The sequence below is a fragment of the Crotalus tigris genome, unplaced genomic scaffold (genome assembly GCF_016545835.1).
Source record: "Crotalus tigris isolate CLP2741 ecotype Arizona unplaced genomic scaffold, ASM1654583v1 scf7180000017639.5415321, whole genome shotgun sequence".
NCBI lineage: Eukaryota > Metazoa > Chordata > Lepidosauria > Squamata > Viperidae > Crotalus > Crotalus tigris.
Genome location: NW_024096532.1, coordinates 1,993,448 through 2,010,103, shown reverse-complemented (window position 1 = coordinate 2,010,103; position 16,656 = coordinate 1,993,448). Strand labels below are relative to the sequence as shown.

Here is a 16,656-nt window from a genome sequence, read left to right as displayed (position 1 = left end):
AAAATTCGGGCACATGGCAGCCAATAGACATTGGCTATCTTTGCGGCTCCCCAAGATCATGTGATCACCATTTGTGATCTTCCCAACAAACAAAGTCAATGCGGGAAGCCAGATGCATATCCAGATTGGGGACTGTGAGATTCACTTAATAGCTAAAGTGATTTGGTTAACAACTATGGCAAAAAAGGTCATAAAATCAAGCAAAACTCATTTAACGACTACCTTGCTTAGCAATGGAAACTCTGGTCCCAGTTGTAGTTGCAAGTCAAGGACTATCTATAAATCTATTTCAACCCTGCAGTCAGCTATCAATACATCTGAATTTTAATCCTGATTCAAAAGTATTTAATTTATCTTATAAACTCTACAATTTCTTGGCAACTAAACCAATTTGACCAAATACGTACTTTGCTTTATATATTTATTTATTTATATTTTATATTTATTAAAATTTATAAGCCGCCCCACTCCTGCAGGACTCCGGGCGGCTAACAATAAAAACACAACATAACTTAACAAAACAAACAATACAATAACAGTCATCCAGGGGTCAGATTTTATAAACCCCAGGCCTGCCGGAAAAGCCAGGTCTTAAGCAGCTTGCGGAAAACCAACAGGGTGGGAGTGGTCCTAATTTCCGGGGGGAGCTGGTTCCAAGACGTGGGCGCCATCACAGAGAAAGCCCTCCCCGCGGCCCCACCAAATGGCACTGTTTGGCCGACGGGACCTGAAGGAGGCCCAGCCTGTGGGATCTAACCGGATGAAGGGAACTATGAGGTAGTAGGCGGTCTCGCAAATAGCCTGGCCCTGAGCCATATAGAGCTTTAAAGGTAATAACTAACACCTTGAATTGGACTCGGAGACCAATAGGCAACCAGTGCAGCTCACGGAGGATAGGTGTAACGTGGGTGTACCGAGGAGCACCCACTATCACTCGCGCGGCTGCATTCTGGACCAACTGTAGTCTCCGAATACTTTTCAAGGGTAGCCCCATGTAGAGCGCATTGCAGTAGTCCAGCCGTGAGGTGACAAGGGCATGAGTGACTGTAAGAAGAGCCTCCCAGTCCAGGTAGGGTCGCAACTGGTGCAACAGACGAACTTGTGCAAAGGTCCTCCCAGCCACAGCCGTCAAATGATGTTCCAAATTCAGCTGTGGATCAAGGAGGACACCCAAGTTGCGAACCCACTCCGAAGGGGATATATTTTCCCCTGCTAGAGTCAACACTGGACAGTTAACATGATCCTTGGGAGGCAACATCCAAAGCCACTCGGTCAGGATTGAGCCTGAGTCTGTTAACTCCCATCCAGACCCTCACGGCTTCAAGGCAACGGCCCATCACATCAGCTGCTTCACTGAGAGAGCTCGGGGAAGAGATATATAGCTGGGTATCATCAGCATACTGATGAAACTTCACCCCGTGCTGTCTGATGATCTCACCCAGCAGCTTCATATAAATGTTAAATAGGAGGGGGGAGAGGACCGACCCCTGCGGCACCCTGCATTCAAGGGGCCTCAGGGTTGACCTCTGCCCCCCACCAGTACCGATTGCGACCGGCCAGAGAGGTAGGAGGAGAACCACTGTAAAACGGTGCCTCCCACTCCCACCCCTCCCAAGTCGTCGCAAAAGGATACCATGATCAATGGTATCAAAAGCTGCTGAAAGGTCAAGTAGCACCAAGACAGAGGAATAACCCCTGTCTCGGGCCCGCCAGAGATCATCCATCAGCGCGACCAAAGCAGTTTCTGTGCTGAAGCCGGGCCTGAAGCCAGATTGAAAAGGGTCTAGGTAATCCGCTTCATCTAGAGACTGCCGGAGCTGGAGCGCCACCACTCTCTCTACAACCTTCCCCAAAAAGGGGAGATTGGAGACTGGGCGGAAGTTATTTAAATCAGCTGGGTCCAGGGTAGGCTTCTTGAGAAGGGGCCTCACAACCGCTTCCTCCAAGGGTTGCAGGAAAGACCCCTCCCTCAACGAAGCGTTGATCAACACCTGGAGCCAGCCCCGTGTCACCTCCTTGGCGGCCGAGACCAACCAGGAAGGACACAGGTCCAATAAACAAGTGGAGGTGCTCATCGCTCCCACCGCTCTGTCAACATCCTCAGCAATCACAGACTCAAATTCATCCCATAAAACTGGGCTAAGACCTGCCCCGGTCATCTCAGAAGGCCCTGCCCAATTGGAGTCTAGGTCTGTCCGAATCCGAGCATCTGATAGAAACTGCACAAACTGCACAAATTCTTCCGCCCTACCCTGTAAGTGCTCCCCGGCTTCCCAAACGTTAAGTAGGGAACGCGTCACCCTAAACAGGGCGGCGGGGCGAGATTCTGCAAATGCAATAAGTGCGGAAAAATGCAAACATTTTGCCACTCATATCGCCACTAAATAAGTCCTAATATAGGCTCTTAAATGTGTCCGGTCGGATTCGAAGTTACTAGCCCTCCAGCGTATATATGCTGAAAAAGCATTCAGTATAAAATTAAACAGAGTGCATTTTCTCCGTTTTCAGGGTTTAAACTTTAGACAAATGTTTCATGAAATCAAGAAATGCACATTTCCAGTTTTACAGTCATTGCAGTGAAAGAGTATTCTTGATTAGCTTAAATAATGACAAGTTGACCACAGTTCTTTGCTTCAGCTTTTGCTGCATCTAAATTGTAATCTAGATTTTGATACAAAAATATTTCCTGTCATGAAACATTCATTAAAACACAGGAAAACTGCATGTGATTACATACAACTAAAATGGTCTTATAAATATAAAACCTAATCAAGTTATTGTCTAATATGTAAACTTCCTTCCTTCTATCTTAGAAGGGCTTCAGTTAAAATGTGTTTGTTATCTTGTGCTACTGTTTTAATTTATCAGCATATGTTTGATATTTAATGTTTCTATCATGAATATTTGGCGAAGATTTATACCAACATTTATTTGGCGTGAAAGGCATACAAAAATAGTATGTTACGGTGTTAGTAATTAAATTATTAATAGTAATCAGGGCAGCATTTCTGTAGTCCCTGAGAAAGAGATTTTATTTCAGAGGGGAAATTTGATGTCAGAAACAGTCTCCAGTACAGTCCAACAGAAAGGTCTGAGTGTGGCTGTTTCTGAAACTGGACAGGTAAAAGGAATTACACTGGAAGAGGATTATAAAAGGAGATTAATGCTAGTCTACATGGGATGGCAAAGCGTTTCCCCAGACAAAGTAAAGGGGCTCGTCCTGAGGTGATTTTCTTAGTTCATGGCAATTCTCAAGTTTCATTGCTAGAACTGTTCTGTGTAGCCAGTATTTGGAAAGAAACAAAACAAAACAAAAGCATAATGTTCTTTTTTGGACCAGGATTTGATTTATTTATTGTTTTAGTACTTAAAGTGGAAGAAATATTGAGAGATTTATGAGAAATGAATTTCGTTTGAGATAATTTGAAGAAATTAGGAGGAGGAATATAGTAAAGTAGTCCCTGACTTATGACTATAGTTGGAGCTATCCAACTGTCCATTGCCATACAGTTGTTAAATGAGTTGTATCTGATTTTAAGACCTTTTTTACTGTGGTTGTTAAGCAAATCTGGCTCTCCCTCCCCCCTTGACTTTTCTTGTCAGAAGCCCCTTTGGTCAGCACAAAAGGTGATCATGTGACTCGGAACGCTGCAACTGTCATAAAGACAAGCCAATTGTGAAGCACCTAAATTCTGATCATGTGACCACGGAGACGTGACCATAGGGATGTGTCATAGTTGGAAGTGCGAGGACCAGTTGTAAGTCACTTTTTTCAGCACCAACATAACTTTGAACAGTTATTAAACAAATGGCCCTAAGTTGATGATGACCTGTGGCATAAGTCTCTGGAGATTCTTAGTCATCCAGGTCATGGTTGTCCCAAAGATACTTTTTTCAAGAGGCAACTGGAGTTTCTTTGTTTTTCCTTGAAGATATTTCGCTTCTCATCCAAGATGACCAGCTGTCTGCAAGGAGTATAAATCCTTCCATTCCCCACCCTCCAGTCAGAGCTGAAGAAGCTTCTTGGATGAGAAGCGAAACGTCTTCAAAGAGAAACAAGGAAGTCCAGCTGCTTCTTGAAAAAAGCATCTTTGGGACACCTTTGGTATAATATAATGACAAACGAGATAAATGCTTTCTTTTTTTTCAGAAGCTAACTGTTCTTATTTCAAATTCTTCACCACTGGGGAGAATGCCAACATCTTCCTAAGGACTACAAAAAAGGGTAAGTCCACCAAGGTGTTCAGGTTGAAGTGTTGTGTGGCAGAAAGGAAAGGAGCTACAGTCCGTGTGTCAGTCAAGAACTTCTGCATCCCATACTATTGAAATTAGAAAGATTTTTGGTGCATGTGCTGATTCAAGGAGGTTTGGAGAGGGGCTGTCTGAATTGATGAAGGGGTTTCACCACAGTCCTCAAACCTGCCATTAAGGACAAAGCATCACATTTCCGTTGTTCTAAGGGAATGGTTCTCAACCTTTTTAATGCCGCAACCCCCAACCGGTCGTAAGTCAAGGACTACTCAACCGGTCATAAGTCGAAGACTACTCAACTGGTGCAGCACCGTTTGCAGAATGGGACTTTTGGCGGGCTCAGCTGGGCAGAGACAGCCTGGACAATTCCTATTGGCTTTTGAAAGCCAATAGAATTAGACTCTATTCAAGAGAGTCTATTCTATTGGCTTTCAAAAGCCAATAGAATAAAAGGGAGTAGCACAGCTAAGGAAGAGGGGGAAAAAAATGGCGGACTGCGTTGTTTGGCGACCCCCGTGAAATGGTTGTTCGACCCCAAATGGGGTCCCGACCCACAGGCTGAGAACCACTATTCTAAGGGATCTCTCTTGTTGAATCGGCCATGTATTATCCACCAATCATGGTGAATAGAGGGGGAAAGGAGCAAGCCATCTCGCCACCTTGTAAAGCAGTGTTTCGCAATCTCAGTGCATTATGGACTTCAGTGTCCAGAATTCCCCAGCCAGCTTGGGCTGATGGGGGAATTCTGAGCATTGAAGTCCATACATCTTAAAGTTGCTAAGTGAGAAACCCTGCTTTAAATGATTGACACAACCCTAACCTGCTGCTCTGAAATGGGTGAAACATGCAGTGTTCTCTCTATTCAAATCAGAATTTGAGTATGAGCTACTGGTAACATTTACATTTTCTGAGCCTGTGGTTGGAGACTGGATGAACGTTGCCCAGTTCAACTGGATCCAAGGCTGGTCTGTTGAAAAACAGGCACACCACTATCTTTTTTTCAAAACCAGTGGAACCATCCCGCTTCTGAAAGACACATTTATCCCTCACATGCTTCATCCCCAGAGGTCTCAAGCAACCAGGAAGAGCGGGGATTTAATACACAGTTGGCCACACCCACAGCTACAAGGACCATGTCCATTTTCTCAGCACTAATAGACTCAAACTCACCCCTGAAAACATCACAAGACTGCTTCAGCCACCTGTTTAGAACTCCAGGTCTAGCTGAAGGCCAACTCACAGTGAATCTGAGCAATGTTATCTACTGGGTGTTTTGAATAGCTCTCACGGGGGTTTTGCAGATGCTCCATGGTCTAGAAGTGTCTAGATTTCCCTGCACAGGGCTACTGGCCAATATGCAGAAGAGAAGGGTGGAGAAATAAATCTTTTTTGCCACTCTTATCACCACGTGGTAAGTGTTGAGTCCTCGGCTAATGGCAATGACGATGCGAGACATTCTTGATGTTCAGTAACCTTCTTTATTTCTCTTCAGCAGCCCCGTTACAACTCAACGCAGCACGGACTTCTCAGCCTCTCTTAAGGACGTTTTTCCCCGGGCCAAAAGGCAACATTTAGGTGCGCGAAGCGCCTCATGCATGCGCGCGAGCGCTGGCGCCAACCAGTCTGGTCCCGGGTAACTTGCAGCTGCCCGGGACCGTTGCAACGTCCCGAGCCTGCCCTTTTGCAGGCTCCGGACATAACACCCCTTCCCCCCCCCGGCTAAGACTATATGACAATTTTAACGCGACCTCAACATGAGCGTGGTGTACACTCTTGTTAAATGGTACCACGTTATAGTGCTGGGGATTAACTCCAGTGTTCCCATTTCCGGCTTCCACAGAATACACTTAAGTCTTCTGCCCAGCCAGTAAGGTTATAAAATCTTCAAGATATTTGGGAGACCTCTTATCTCTCTGTGACCTACGTAGGCCTGGATTATTTACAAGTACACCTTGTCCTGTGGAGGTTATAGGTTCACCCCCCTTCTCAGACCCTGGTGGCCCCCGTGGACTGTGCCCTGATGCCTGGCCTGCTTGCTTGCCCACCGGGCTCATCAGGCCAGGACTTTGCTCTCTCTCTAACCTGGTTGACCTGCCTAGTTGCAGGCGATCTGACCCTTCTATTAAGCTGCCATTGTTGGGTAGCTCTGAATGGCCTCTCAAGCCCACACTGGACCTAACGGGAGGCCGGCTTCCTCCACTCCCCAGTTCCATAGCAGGACTGTCTGTTATTTCAGTATTATCCCAAAACTCAGTTCCCCCCTCTGTTGAACCAGAGGGTCCAATGTCTAAAATTGGCTCTTCTCCCACTTCTCTGTGGCAGTGTCCTTCTCTGGGGACTGTGGCTGTGTTGAGCCAATTGTATTGATTGTGTGCCAGCTCTCTTGCAATGTTTGAGTTATTAGGATGCTCCCGGTTATTCTCCCTGACTGGAGTGCTGAAAGGTGTACGTGTGTAATGATTATGCCCCCGGGGTGACTCCCTGGCTGGAGTCTGCACTGTAGCTTGTGCGCTAACTGGTTCCCTTGAGTTCCTGTTTGGAACACTCGCGGAATCATGCGAAAGGCCGTCTGTGGCCTCACTGTGAGAGTCTGAATGCTGCCAACACCCTTCCCTTTGTCCGTAAGGGTCCTCTTCCCCCCCTGGAAAAGAACCAGGAGTCTCTGCAGGTGAGTCCAGCCTTGTACGCAGCTGGTCAATATGCCGTCACAGGATGTGGCCGTCTTCCAAGAAGACCTCATAAGACAAAGGGCCTGTAACCTTGCAAACAGTGGCAGGAACCCATAAATGGCCTGGCCCGTAGTTACGGGTCCATACAGGGGCACCCACTTGCAATTGCCGCAGTGCCCTGGGCTGTGTACCCCTAGGCGGCAGTCTGTCCGGATGCAACCGGTCAAATTTAGTAATCAGTTTGCGCCCCCAACGAAGTTCAGCTGGGCTCCTCCCGGTAGAAGTGGAAGGTGTAGTGCGGTAGGAAAGGAGGAAGTCAGCCAACCTGTGATGCCAGTCCCCATAGGTAAGTCTCTTTAAAGCATCCTTGGTGATGCGGACCATCCGTTCAGCCATCCCATTGGTGGAAGGGTGGAAAGGAGCAGAAGTGGCATGACGAATCATGTTGGCCTGCAAGAAAGCTTGGAATTCGGAAGAAGTGAATTGCGGGCCATTGTCAGACACCAAAACATCTGGAAGCCCATGTGCAGCAAAAATTCCCCGCAGTACTTGGATAGTCTTTGCAGTGGTGGTGGACAAGACAGGTACAACCTCAAGCCATTTTGAATAGCTATCAATCAGAACCATGAAGAATTGATCCTGAAAGGGCCCAGCGTAGTCAATGTGCACCCTAGACCATGGGGACTGTGTTTCCTCCCACCTATGTACGGGAGCCTCAGGCATTTCTGGGCATGAGCGTTGACAAAGGTGACAAGCATGCACCTTAGCCTCAATTTCCTTATCTAACCCAGGCCACCACAAGTGGCTGCGCGCAAGCGCCTTCATTCGAACAATGCCAGGATGACCCTCGTGAAGGGACCCTAAGACTCTAGACCTCATTGAGGTAGGAATGACAACTCTGCTACCCCACAGCAGATAGCCCTGGAAGGTGGACAACTCGTTCCTTTTTAACCAGAAACTCTGAAACTCAGTACCTGGACAACTCTCTGGCCATCCAGACAAAACCCAGGATAAGACTCGAGAGAGTGTAAGATCCGTGGCTGATTCAGCAGCCACATCCCTGGCGTTAAGGGGTGACTCAGGCAGTGCTTGAATTGAAAGAATATTGATTGCCGGGGCAGGGTCAGCCTCAACTACCTGTAAGGGTAATCTACTGAGGCCATCAGCATGGCCCATTTTTTTGCCCGGTTTGTGAATTAAAGAAAAATCATAAGCTGACAGGAAGATTGACCATCTGAGCATCCTGGGAGAGATAATGTGAGGGGTCTGTTTGTTAGTTGTAAACAATCCCAACAAAGGCTTATGGTCAGTGTAGACCGTGAAATGTCTTCCATATAAAAAATCATGGAATTTTTTGATTCCAGCAACAACAGCTCAGGCCTCCCTATCTATCTGGGCATAATTCCTCTCAGCAGAGGATAAAGTTCTGGAGTAATATGCAACAGGAATCTGAGTTCCATCAGGTGTGAGATGGCTGAGTACAGCTCCTACGCCATAAGGGGAAGCATCACAAGCAATGCACACAGGGAGTGTTTCATTAAAATGTGCAAGCACATTGTTAGATGTTAGCAAGGCCTTAACCTTATTTAAGCTTGCTTCATGTGCTTGTGACCATTCCCACACAGCCTATGAAGTGGTTCAGCTACATCAGCCTTGTTAGGAATAAATGAATTGTAGAAATTCAAAAGTCCCAGAAAAGCTTGCAGTTCCGCTTTGGACTTTGGTCTGGGAGCTTGTGTGATAGCTTTTAATTTGGACTCAGCAGGATGAATCCCATTGGCATCAATTTTGAACCCTAGAAAATCTGTAGAAAACACCCCAATTTTACATTTGTCCTTTTTGAGTTTGAGTCCTTTTTTCCGAAACCTCAGCAGGACAGCCCTCAATCTTTCAGCCAGATTTTGGATAGACTCTCCAGCAATTAAGACATCATCAAAATAGGGGCAAACCCCTGGAATACCCCTCAAGGTATTTTCCATTACTCTTTGGAAAATTCCAGGAGCTACATTTACTCCAAATTGCAGTCTCTTGACCTTGAATGCCCCCCTATGAGTTACAATGGTTTGTGCCACAGCAGCAGCTTCGTCCACAGGCAACTGTTGGTAAGCCTGAGCTAAATCAAGCTTTGCAAAAATACACCCCCCAGAATGTGGCTGACAATAGGCACAGGATAGGCATGTTGCTGTAATGCCTTATTGAGCGTGCATTTGTAATCTGCACAAATGCGAATATCCCCATTAGCCTTAAGAGGTGTTACTATGGGAGTTTCCCATGGACTGGAGTCAACAGGTTCTAAGACTCCTTGCTGAATCAATTTGTCCAATTCAGCATCAATTTTCCCTTTTAAGGCAAAAGGTACCCTTCTTGCCTTTACTCTGATAGGAGTGACAGTGGGGTCTAATTTCAAAGACACTGGGGGACCCTTGTATGTGCCCAACTGAGGGCTGAATACATCTGCAAATTCCTTGCAGACTTCCTGTAAGTCTAACGTTTGCAAGCTGTTGAGCCCTGTAACTTGTATTCCCAGGGCCTCAAACCAATCGAGTCCTATGAGACTCGTACGATCACCCCCCACTACCAATACATCTAATGGACCTTCAAAATCCTTATACTGCACGTTAAGGGTGGCCTCCCCCTTAACACACACTTTGGAGTTTTGAAAGTCTGTTAGTACTATGTTAGAAGGCCTAAGCTTGGCCCGGAAACCACTACCAGAACAAATCTTTCTGAATGTGTGAATGGAGATGATTGAAAGTGCAGACCCAGTGTCTAGTTCCATGACCAATGGAACTCCTTGCAATTTCACCCTAAGTGACAGCTTCTTTTTAAGTGGTCTGTGTGTGCCTGTCTTAAAAATGCTTCTTCGTGAAGCACAGAAACCCACCCTGTTTTGGCTGGGGACCCTGGTACCTTTCAGGCGCAATTCTTCTCGGGGTTGTACCTTCTGTCGGCCCAGACACACAGCTGCTATGTGGCCTTGCTTCCCACATACTCTACAGATTGCAGAACGGAACTTGCAGTCGGTCCTCTTGTGGCGACCTCCACACCCGAAGCACTTGGGTACAGGTGAAGACTTTTCTTTGCCTTCCCTCTGCTTTCTTTCTTTGGTTGGGTAGAGATGATCTATTTCTTCATCAGGCTCCTCTTCTGAGCTTCCTTGAACTCCCTCGTGATGCACGGAAACAGCTTCTGGAAAGCTTTTGATGGGCCTTATATTCTTGATTGCCCCACTTGCTGCCTCTTCTGCAGTAACCTCTCTCAAGGCATCTTGGAATGATATGTCCTCTTTGGCAAAAAGCCTTTGTTGTACATCTCTGTTTCTCGGTCCACATACAAATCTGTCTCTCAGTCTTTCCTCTAAATCTTTAAATTCACAATGCTTAGCTGCCCTTCTTAATGCAGCAATTTACTCTTTAGCTGATTCACCAGCCCGTTGATCCCGCTGTTCAAAATTATGTCTCCAAGCAATAACAGACAACTTGGGTTGAAAATGCTCTTTCAGTAATTTCTTAAGATCTGTGTAGGTAACAGATTCAAGAGGTGCAGGGGCTACTAAGTTTTCAGCAATTTCAAATGCATCTTGACCACAAACGCAGAGTAGGGTGGCGGCCTTTAAGCCCTCTTCTCTTACTTGATTAACTCTGAAATAATTTTCTGCTCGGGCCACGTAAGATTCCGATCTTTCGGGATGTGTAATATCAAACTCTGAAAGTTTTCCAATCTTTACCATTTTAGTAAAGCAGGAAGGGTCTATCAGCCAGCTTACCTCCAACGAAGCTGTATTGGCAGGCAGTTGCTGAATTTAACGCCGTTTCCTTGCTGTGCTGGACTCCAGGGTAAGCTTACAATTATTTGCGTAATTGCAAGGCCATCCCATCTTCGTTGCCAGTGTTGAGTCCTCGGCTAATGGAATGACGACACGAGACATTCTTGATGTTCAGTAACCTTTATTTCTCTTCAGCAGCCCCGTTACAACTCAAGGCAGCACGGACTTCTCAGCCTCTCTTAAGGACGTTTTTCCCCAGGCCAAAAGGCAACATTTAGGCGCGCGAAGCGCCTCGCGCATGCCCTGAGCGCTGGCGCCAACCAGTCTGGTCCCGGGCAACCTGCAGCTGCCCGGGACCGTTGCAACGTCCCGAGCCTGCCCTTTTGCAGGCTCAGGACATAACAGCGCTAACAAAAAGCTTTTATTTATGTCTAATTAGATTCATTCCTAATTTCCTCCCAATGGGGATCTAGGTATCTCTTCTGTTGCTTTATCCTCTTTCTCCACAAACCACAACAAATGTCTATGGAGAGTCTCAATCATCCAGGCTATCATTGCCCCAAAAATACTTTTTCAAAAAGGTAACTGGACATTCTTGGAATCCAGTTGCCTTTTGGAAAAAAAAAAAACACTTTTGGGAAATGCCACAACAAGCAGGCCAAAAGTCTGCATGCTAAGATTCTGCAAGCCAACCTAAACTTTTGTTTGTTTGCTTGCTTATATTTTATATTTCTCAACCACCCATCTCCCTCAGAGATTTTACTGCCACTACCTTATTCCAGATGGCAACTGAGGTCTCAATGAAAATGTTTATCAAAATCTCAGAAAAAAACATGATTCTGCTTCTGGATTAAATTCTTAAAGTATGCAACAATCACTTTGGAGAATAAACATTTTTCTGCTCTTCAGGTTCTGCAGCTCCTGCTTCTAACTTGGCTTCATCTAGATTTCTTTCTGCAGTCATCCTAAATGCCCTCCAGATGTGTTGAGCTAAATCCCATAATTCTCAGACTGTCACCCACGTTGGCTGGGGACTATGGAAATTGAAGTCCAAATCATTAGGAAAGCATAAAAAAGCAAATGCCCAGATAATTACAGCTAATCAGAAAATGAATGGGCATTTAATGTTTGTAAAAATAAATTTGTTGGTGCTTCTATGCACAAATATACTAACACCTTGTCATCTTAAAGGGTGGAAGGGGGTTAAATTGTGAAATTGTGAATTTTTAACTGAGGGTCTTTAATGTTGTACACTGCCCAGAATCACTGTGTGTGAGTTAGTTGGTTATATGCATTTGTTTAATAAATAAATAAATAAATAGCTCTCCTAACTATAGAAAACATTGAGTTGATAATGGCACAGTCACAATTCAATAATCCAGTTACAAAGTTTGTTGAAATCAATTTCTACCACCTTTCATAGTTTAAATTTAAGAACTCCGCCACCCAATAAATCTGGGCATTCTTTTAGTCATTACATTTTTGAAAAATCTCAAACAGTTAATCACTGCAGCTTCCTTTAGGGCTGTAACTGCAGCTTTCAATCAAAAAAGATCTTTAAATGTTCATGAAAAATGCTCCCAGGGTATTATTCAAAAGATCTCAAATTACACTGAAGGTTGCTGGGACTGAGAAGAAATAGCTGTTCATCTTTTGGGAAATATGATTATATCCCCAAAAGACAGATAGATAGATGGATGATAGACAGATGAGATAGATTAGATTAGATTAGATACATGAGAGATGAGAGAGAGGGAGGGAGGGAGGGAGAGAGGCAAGCAGGCAGGCAGGCAGTGGGGGACGTGATGGCTCAGTGGTTAAAGACACTGAGCTTGCCAGCTGGGAAGTTGACAGCCTGAGTTCGAGACATAAGCGCCATGTGACAGGGTGAGTGCTTGTTACTTTCCCCAGCTCCTGGCAACCTAGCAGTTCGAAAGCATTCAAATGCAAGTAGATAAATAGGTACCACTTCAGTGAGAAAGTATTAATGTTCCATTCACCTTGGCGTATAGGTATGCTGGCCACATGACCATGGAAGTATCTTTGGACAATGTTGGTTCCCTTAGCTAAGAAACAAAGATGAGCATCATCCCTGAGAGTCGGACATGATTAGATAGGGGAACCTTTACCGTTACCTAAATCAAACTTGCAATGTCATATGACGTGTCGCGACGTATCGTGACTTTTTTGCCATTGCCGGCAATGGGGTGGGCGTGGTTTTGCTATGATTCATCCAGCCCGCGGGCTGGCAGTTTGACACCCCTGACCTAGATAGATAAAATGGCCTTCACCAACTTGATACCTCCAGTTATTCCTGGCTGTAGTCATGCTAACAAGAATTATGACTTGGTAGTCAACACATGAATAGGGAAGCAGCTACTTTAGATCAACGTTTCTCACCCTTGGTAACTGTAAGATGTGTGGACTTCAACTCCCAGAATTCCCCAGGCTGAAATCCATGCATCTTAAAGTTGTCAAGGTTGAGAAACACTGCTCTAGATATTGATGATTTCTTGCTGGCCACATCAGAGGTAGCGCACAAGTTATCCTGCCAGTGTGCCCCTGTTTTCCTCTGTGAAATGTTGGGTGGAATGAAATGACTTTTTCTCCCCTGCTTGGCAACACTGCATAGAACTGAGCATCACGGCAGCCGTTGTGTCCCTCCTCAGCATCACCTTGATGGCCATGGGATCCCTCTGCATCACAATGGCCCTGAGCAAAGGAGTTGAGTTCCTCCTGAAGCCAGCATCGTGCTTCTTTATAATATCAGGTATGAATTCTGCAGAGCCTTCTTTTCTTTCCTGAAGTAGATGGGGTGGAAGGAATGGGGGGAATATTCTTTTAACCAAGACATTCCTTAAAACAGAGGTGTCCAATTTTGACAATTTTATTGTCAAGCATGGTTGGCTGAGGAATTCTGGGAGTTGAAGTCCACAGGTCTTAAAGTTGCCAAGGTTGGACATCCCTGCCTTAAAACATAAGGAGGCCTCAGATCCACCTAAGGAGCCACACAAGGCCCTTCTAAGTGGCCCAGCTTAATCTAGTGTTCCGCCCTATATTGCTTGTTTGTGGTCTTGGTTCACAGCTGAAAATATCTCACAGGGGAACATCCTACACCAGTGATTTGTAAACTTGTCAACTTTAGGGCATGTGGACTTCAACTTCCAGAATGTCCTAGGGAAGTCTTGGAGATGAAGTCCACACATCTTAAAGATGCCACATTTGAAAAACACTGCCCTACACTGTCTTCTTGTCAGGCACAAAGAATCAGGAGCATTCGCAATGTTGCCGCATAGAAGATTTATTCAAAACTACAGACAAGAATCTAGTCAACTAACGGTCAGCACAAAATTGGCACTTAATACGGGTCAATGAAATTCATGGGCTGGACTTGGATCTCTTGTAGTGATGCAAGAATTATAAATTGATGACATGTTTAACTCCACCCACTAGTTCTGCCTGCTCTTCTCCTACACCCTTCTCTTTTTTATTTCCCTTCCAGGACTGATGGTGTTGGTGAGTTTGGAGATTTTCCGACAATCAGTCCGGTGCCTTATCACCTCCAATGAGACCATCCCACTGGAATATGAGTATTCCTGGTCCGTGGCTTGTGCAGTGTCTGCAGGAGTAATTCTGATCTTTGGGGGAACCTGCTTCATCCTATTGTCTATCCCAGGTTTGCCCAAAAAGCCTTGGGAATATTGCATCAGAAAGAGAAGCACCAGTGAACATACTTCCTAAAAACCTTCAGAGGAAAAATTAAAGTCTCTCTTTCTCTCACGCTACAACCTTTACAGACAGAGGCGGAAAGAATCAACCTTCCCCATTCTACCTCCCACCCTATTTTTCCAGCTTCTGGACACCCTTTTCTTCCTTGTTTTGTGACTTGTAAATAGAACCAGTTGTGCTTGTCTTGTTTGAATTTGGGGTGGGGGAGCCAGAGGGGACTGTGAGAAAAGAGCTTTGTTGATGAATGAGAGACAGCTGTGTTAGTGAACTGAGACACTAACAAATTGAGGGAAGATAAAGGGCTGTATTTAAAATCCAGTTTTTACAAATAGTTATTTTTGACTCAACAAGAGGACTTGTGTCTTGAAAGTCTTTTAAATTCACCCCGAGGTCAGACAACAAAATCTCATTTCAATTTCCTACTTTAGCCAAGTTCTACCCAGAACAAAAATTACAATTCTTCTGTTAGAAAATTAAAAGAGCATAAAAAGAACAAAAGAATCTTGCAATTTGGTTTACCTGTTTGATTTTTTTTCTTTTTTTACATACCCTTCAAATTCACCCAGATTCACATCGAAGTTACCAACTTAACTTCCCAAACCTGAATTCCTAACCTATCATTTGGGGAACCTGAAAATGATCCATAGGACCTGAATACCTTTTGTTCAGATGAATTTCCATCCAACATCTTGCTAGTTAACTAGCCAAGATTTACAACAGTGAGAGCAATGGAGAGGCAGAATTTTCAAAACTCAATTTTTCTCCCTCCCCGCATTAAGTGTCATCATTAAAAAAAAATAGCTCTTGCAACTTTTCCAATGAATAATACTTCTAAGAGCTCAGTCCAGCTGATAAGCTGATATGAATTGCAGCTTTCCGCTCAGAGAAGGCCCACGCAGACAATTTAGGCAAGGAAACCACTTAGAGAAGGAACGTTCTTGATTTAAGAGTAATTTCTGAAGGGAAGTGGAGAGAAAGTTACAAGCAACTACAGGTCTACACCATGAGTTTATATGTTGATGCCTAACCAGCATCCTTTGTCTGCTTTAGAAATCATAGCCACTCTCAAGTGACAAGGGTTATTTTCTTGGTTTGAAACAATTGTTTTCCACTGTCTCTTGAATTCCAATATGTGAGACTGGATATATGATGATGGTTTAAAGCAATTGAAGGCAGTCATGTGAACATAGGGAATTCTGGGAGCTGAAATCCGCATAGCTGCTGAAATTGAGAAACACTGTTTCTCATGACTAGGGAATAGAAATGAACCACTAAGAAACCTACATTGGACTTTGCTATTTTGTGCTGATTTTCCTCAAAATCCACGTATGGCCTTGGATTGACAGGGATTAATGCATCAATGAGTCTTGGAAAGGACTGCAAGCCAATTTGCTTTGATTAAGGAAGGCAGAGTTTTTCAACCATACTGGCTAGGCTAGGGGATTCTGAGAGTTGAAGTCCAGCCATCTTAAAGTTGCCAAGATTGAGAAACATTGATATAAGAAATAAAAAGCATGGGTGATATTTCTCTTCACTGCCTCAATTTGTTCCGAAGATAACCTCTGTTTCTATGGAGACAGGAAGGACCATTCTCATTTCTTTTACCAGAGTCAAAGTTGGCTGCTTTGCTTTGCTGTATTTGGGGAATGAGGGAGAAGGGTGGCAAAATTATTTTTTGGATGGAGGAGATCGTGCCGTTTGTTTTCCTGTTCTGTTTTTTGCAAAACTAAATAAATGTTTGAAGTACATCATAGTGTGATGTTATTTGTGGTAAATCACACCTTGTTACAGATGGTACAGAGTCAATAAAATGGTTCTACAGAATAATTCCAGGGGATGGGCCATTTCATTGAAATCATTTCTTTTTTTCTTGAATTGCTAGACCAGATTTCATGAATCTTTAGCCAAAACTGCCTGAGAAAGTTTCCCCAGAATTTTTTTTTGCCGTGTATTGAAATTCTTTGATGGGCAATATTAATTGTGAATTAATTTAGGATTGTATTCTGGGGCACAACTGAAAGCCACTGAATATTCAGCTGCAGTCAGATGTCTGTAAGATATAGGTAAAAAAGAACAGCAACGGTGCAATTTAAGCTCTGCCTTTTTTAAAAAAAAATGAGAGGAATTTCAATCACAGCATTGTGATCAACAGCTTGACTTTGTTATTATTATGTATCATCACACAGTCAGCCAGATGTTTAGACTGGATTTGGCATCTTTATCCAGTCCTTCCCAACAACA

General features: G+C 44.4%; 1 protein-coding gene across 1 annotated transcript in view; it reads left to right on the top strand.

Annotated features, from left to right (window-relative positions):
* Window positions 1–16,163, top strand: part of CACNG6 (calcium voltage-gated channel auxiliary subunit gamma 6) — a 50,120-nt gene extending 33,957 nt beyond the window's left edge. The window contains exons 2-4 of the mRNA XM_039335105.1: window positions 4,151–4,225; window positions 13,319–13,456; window positions 14,189–16,163. Coding sequence (XP_039191039.1) covers window positions 4,151–4,225; window positions 13,319–13,456; window positions 14,189–14,427 — 452 coding nt within the window. The 3' untranslated portion in view covers window positions 14,428–16,163. The remainder of the gene's footprint in view (window positions 1–4,150; window positions 4,226–13,318; window positions 13,457–14,188) is intronic.
* The last annotated feature ends 493 nt before the right edge of the window (window positions 16,164–16,656 follow it).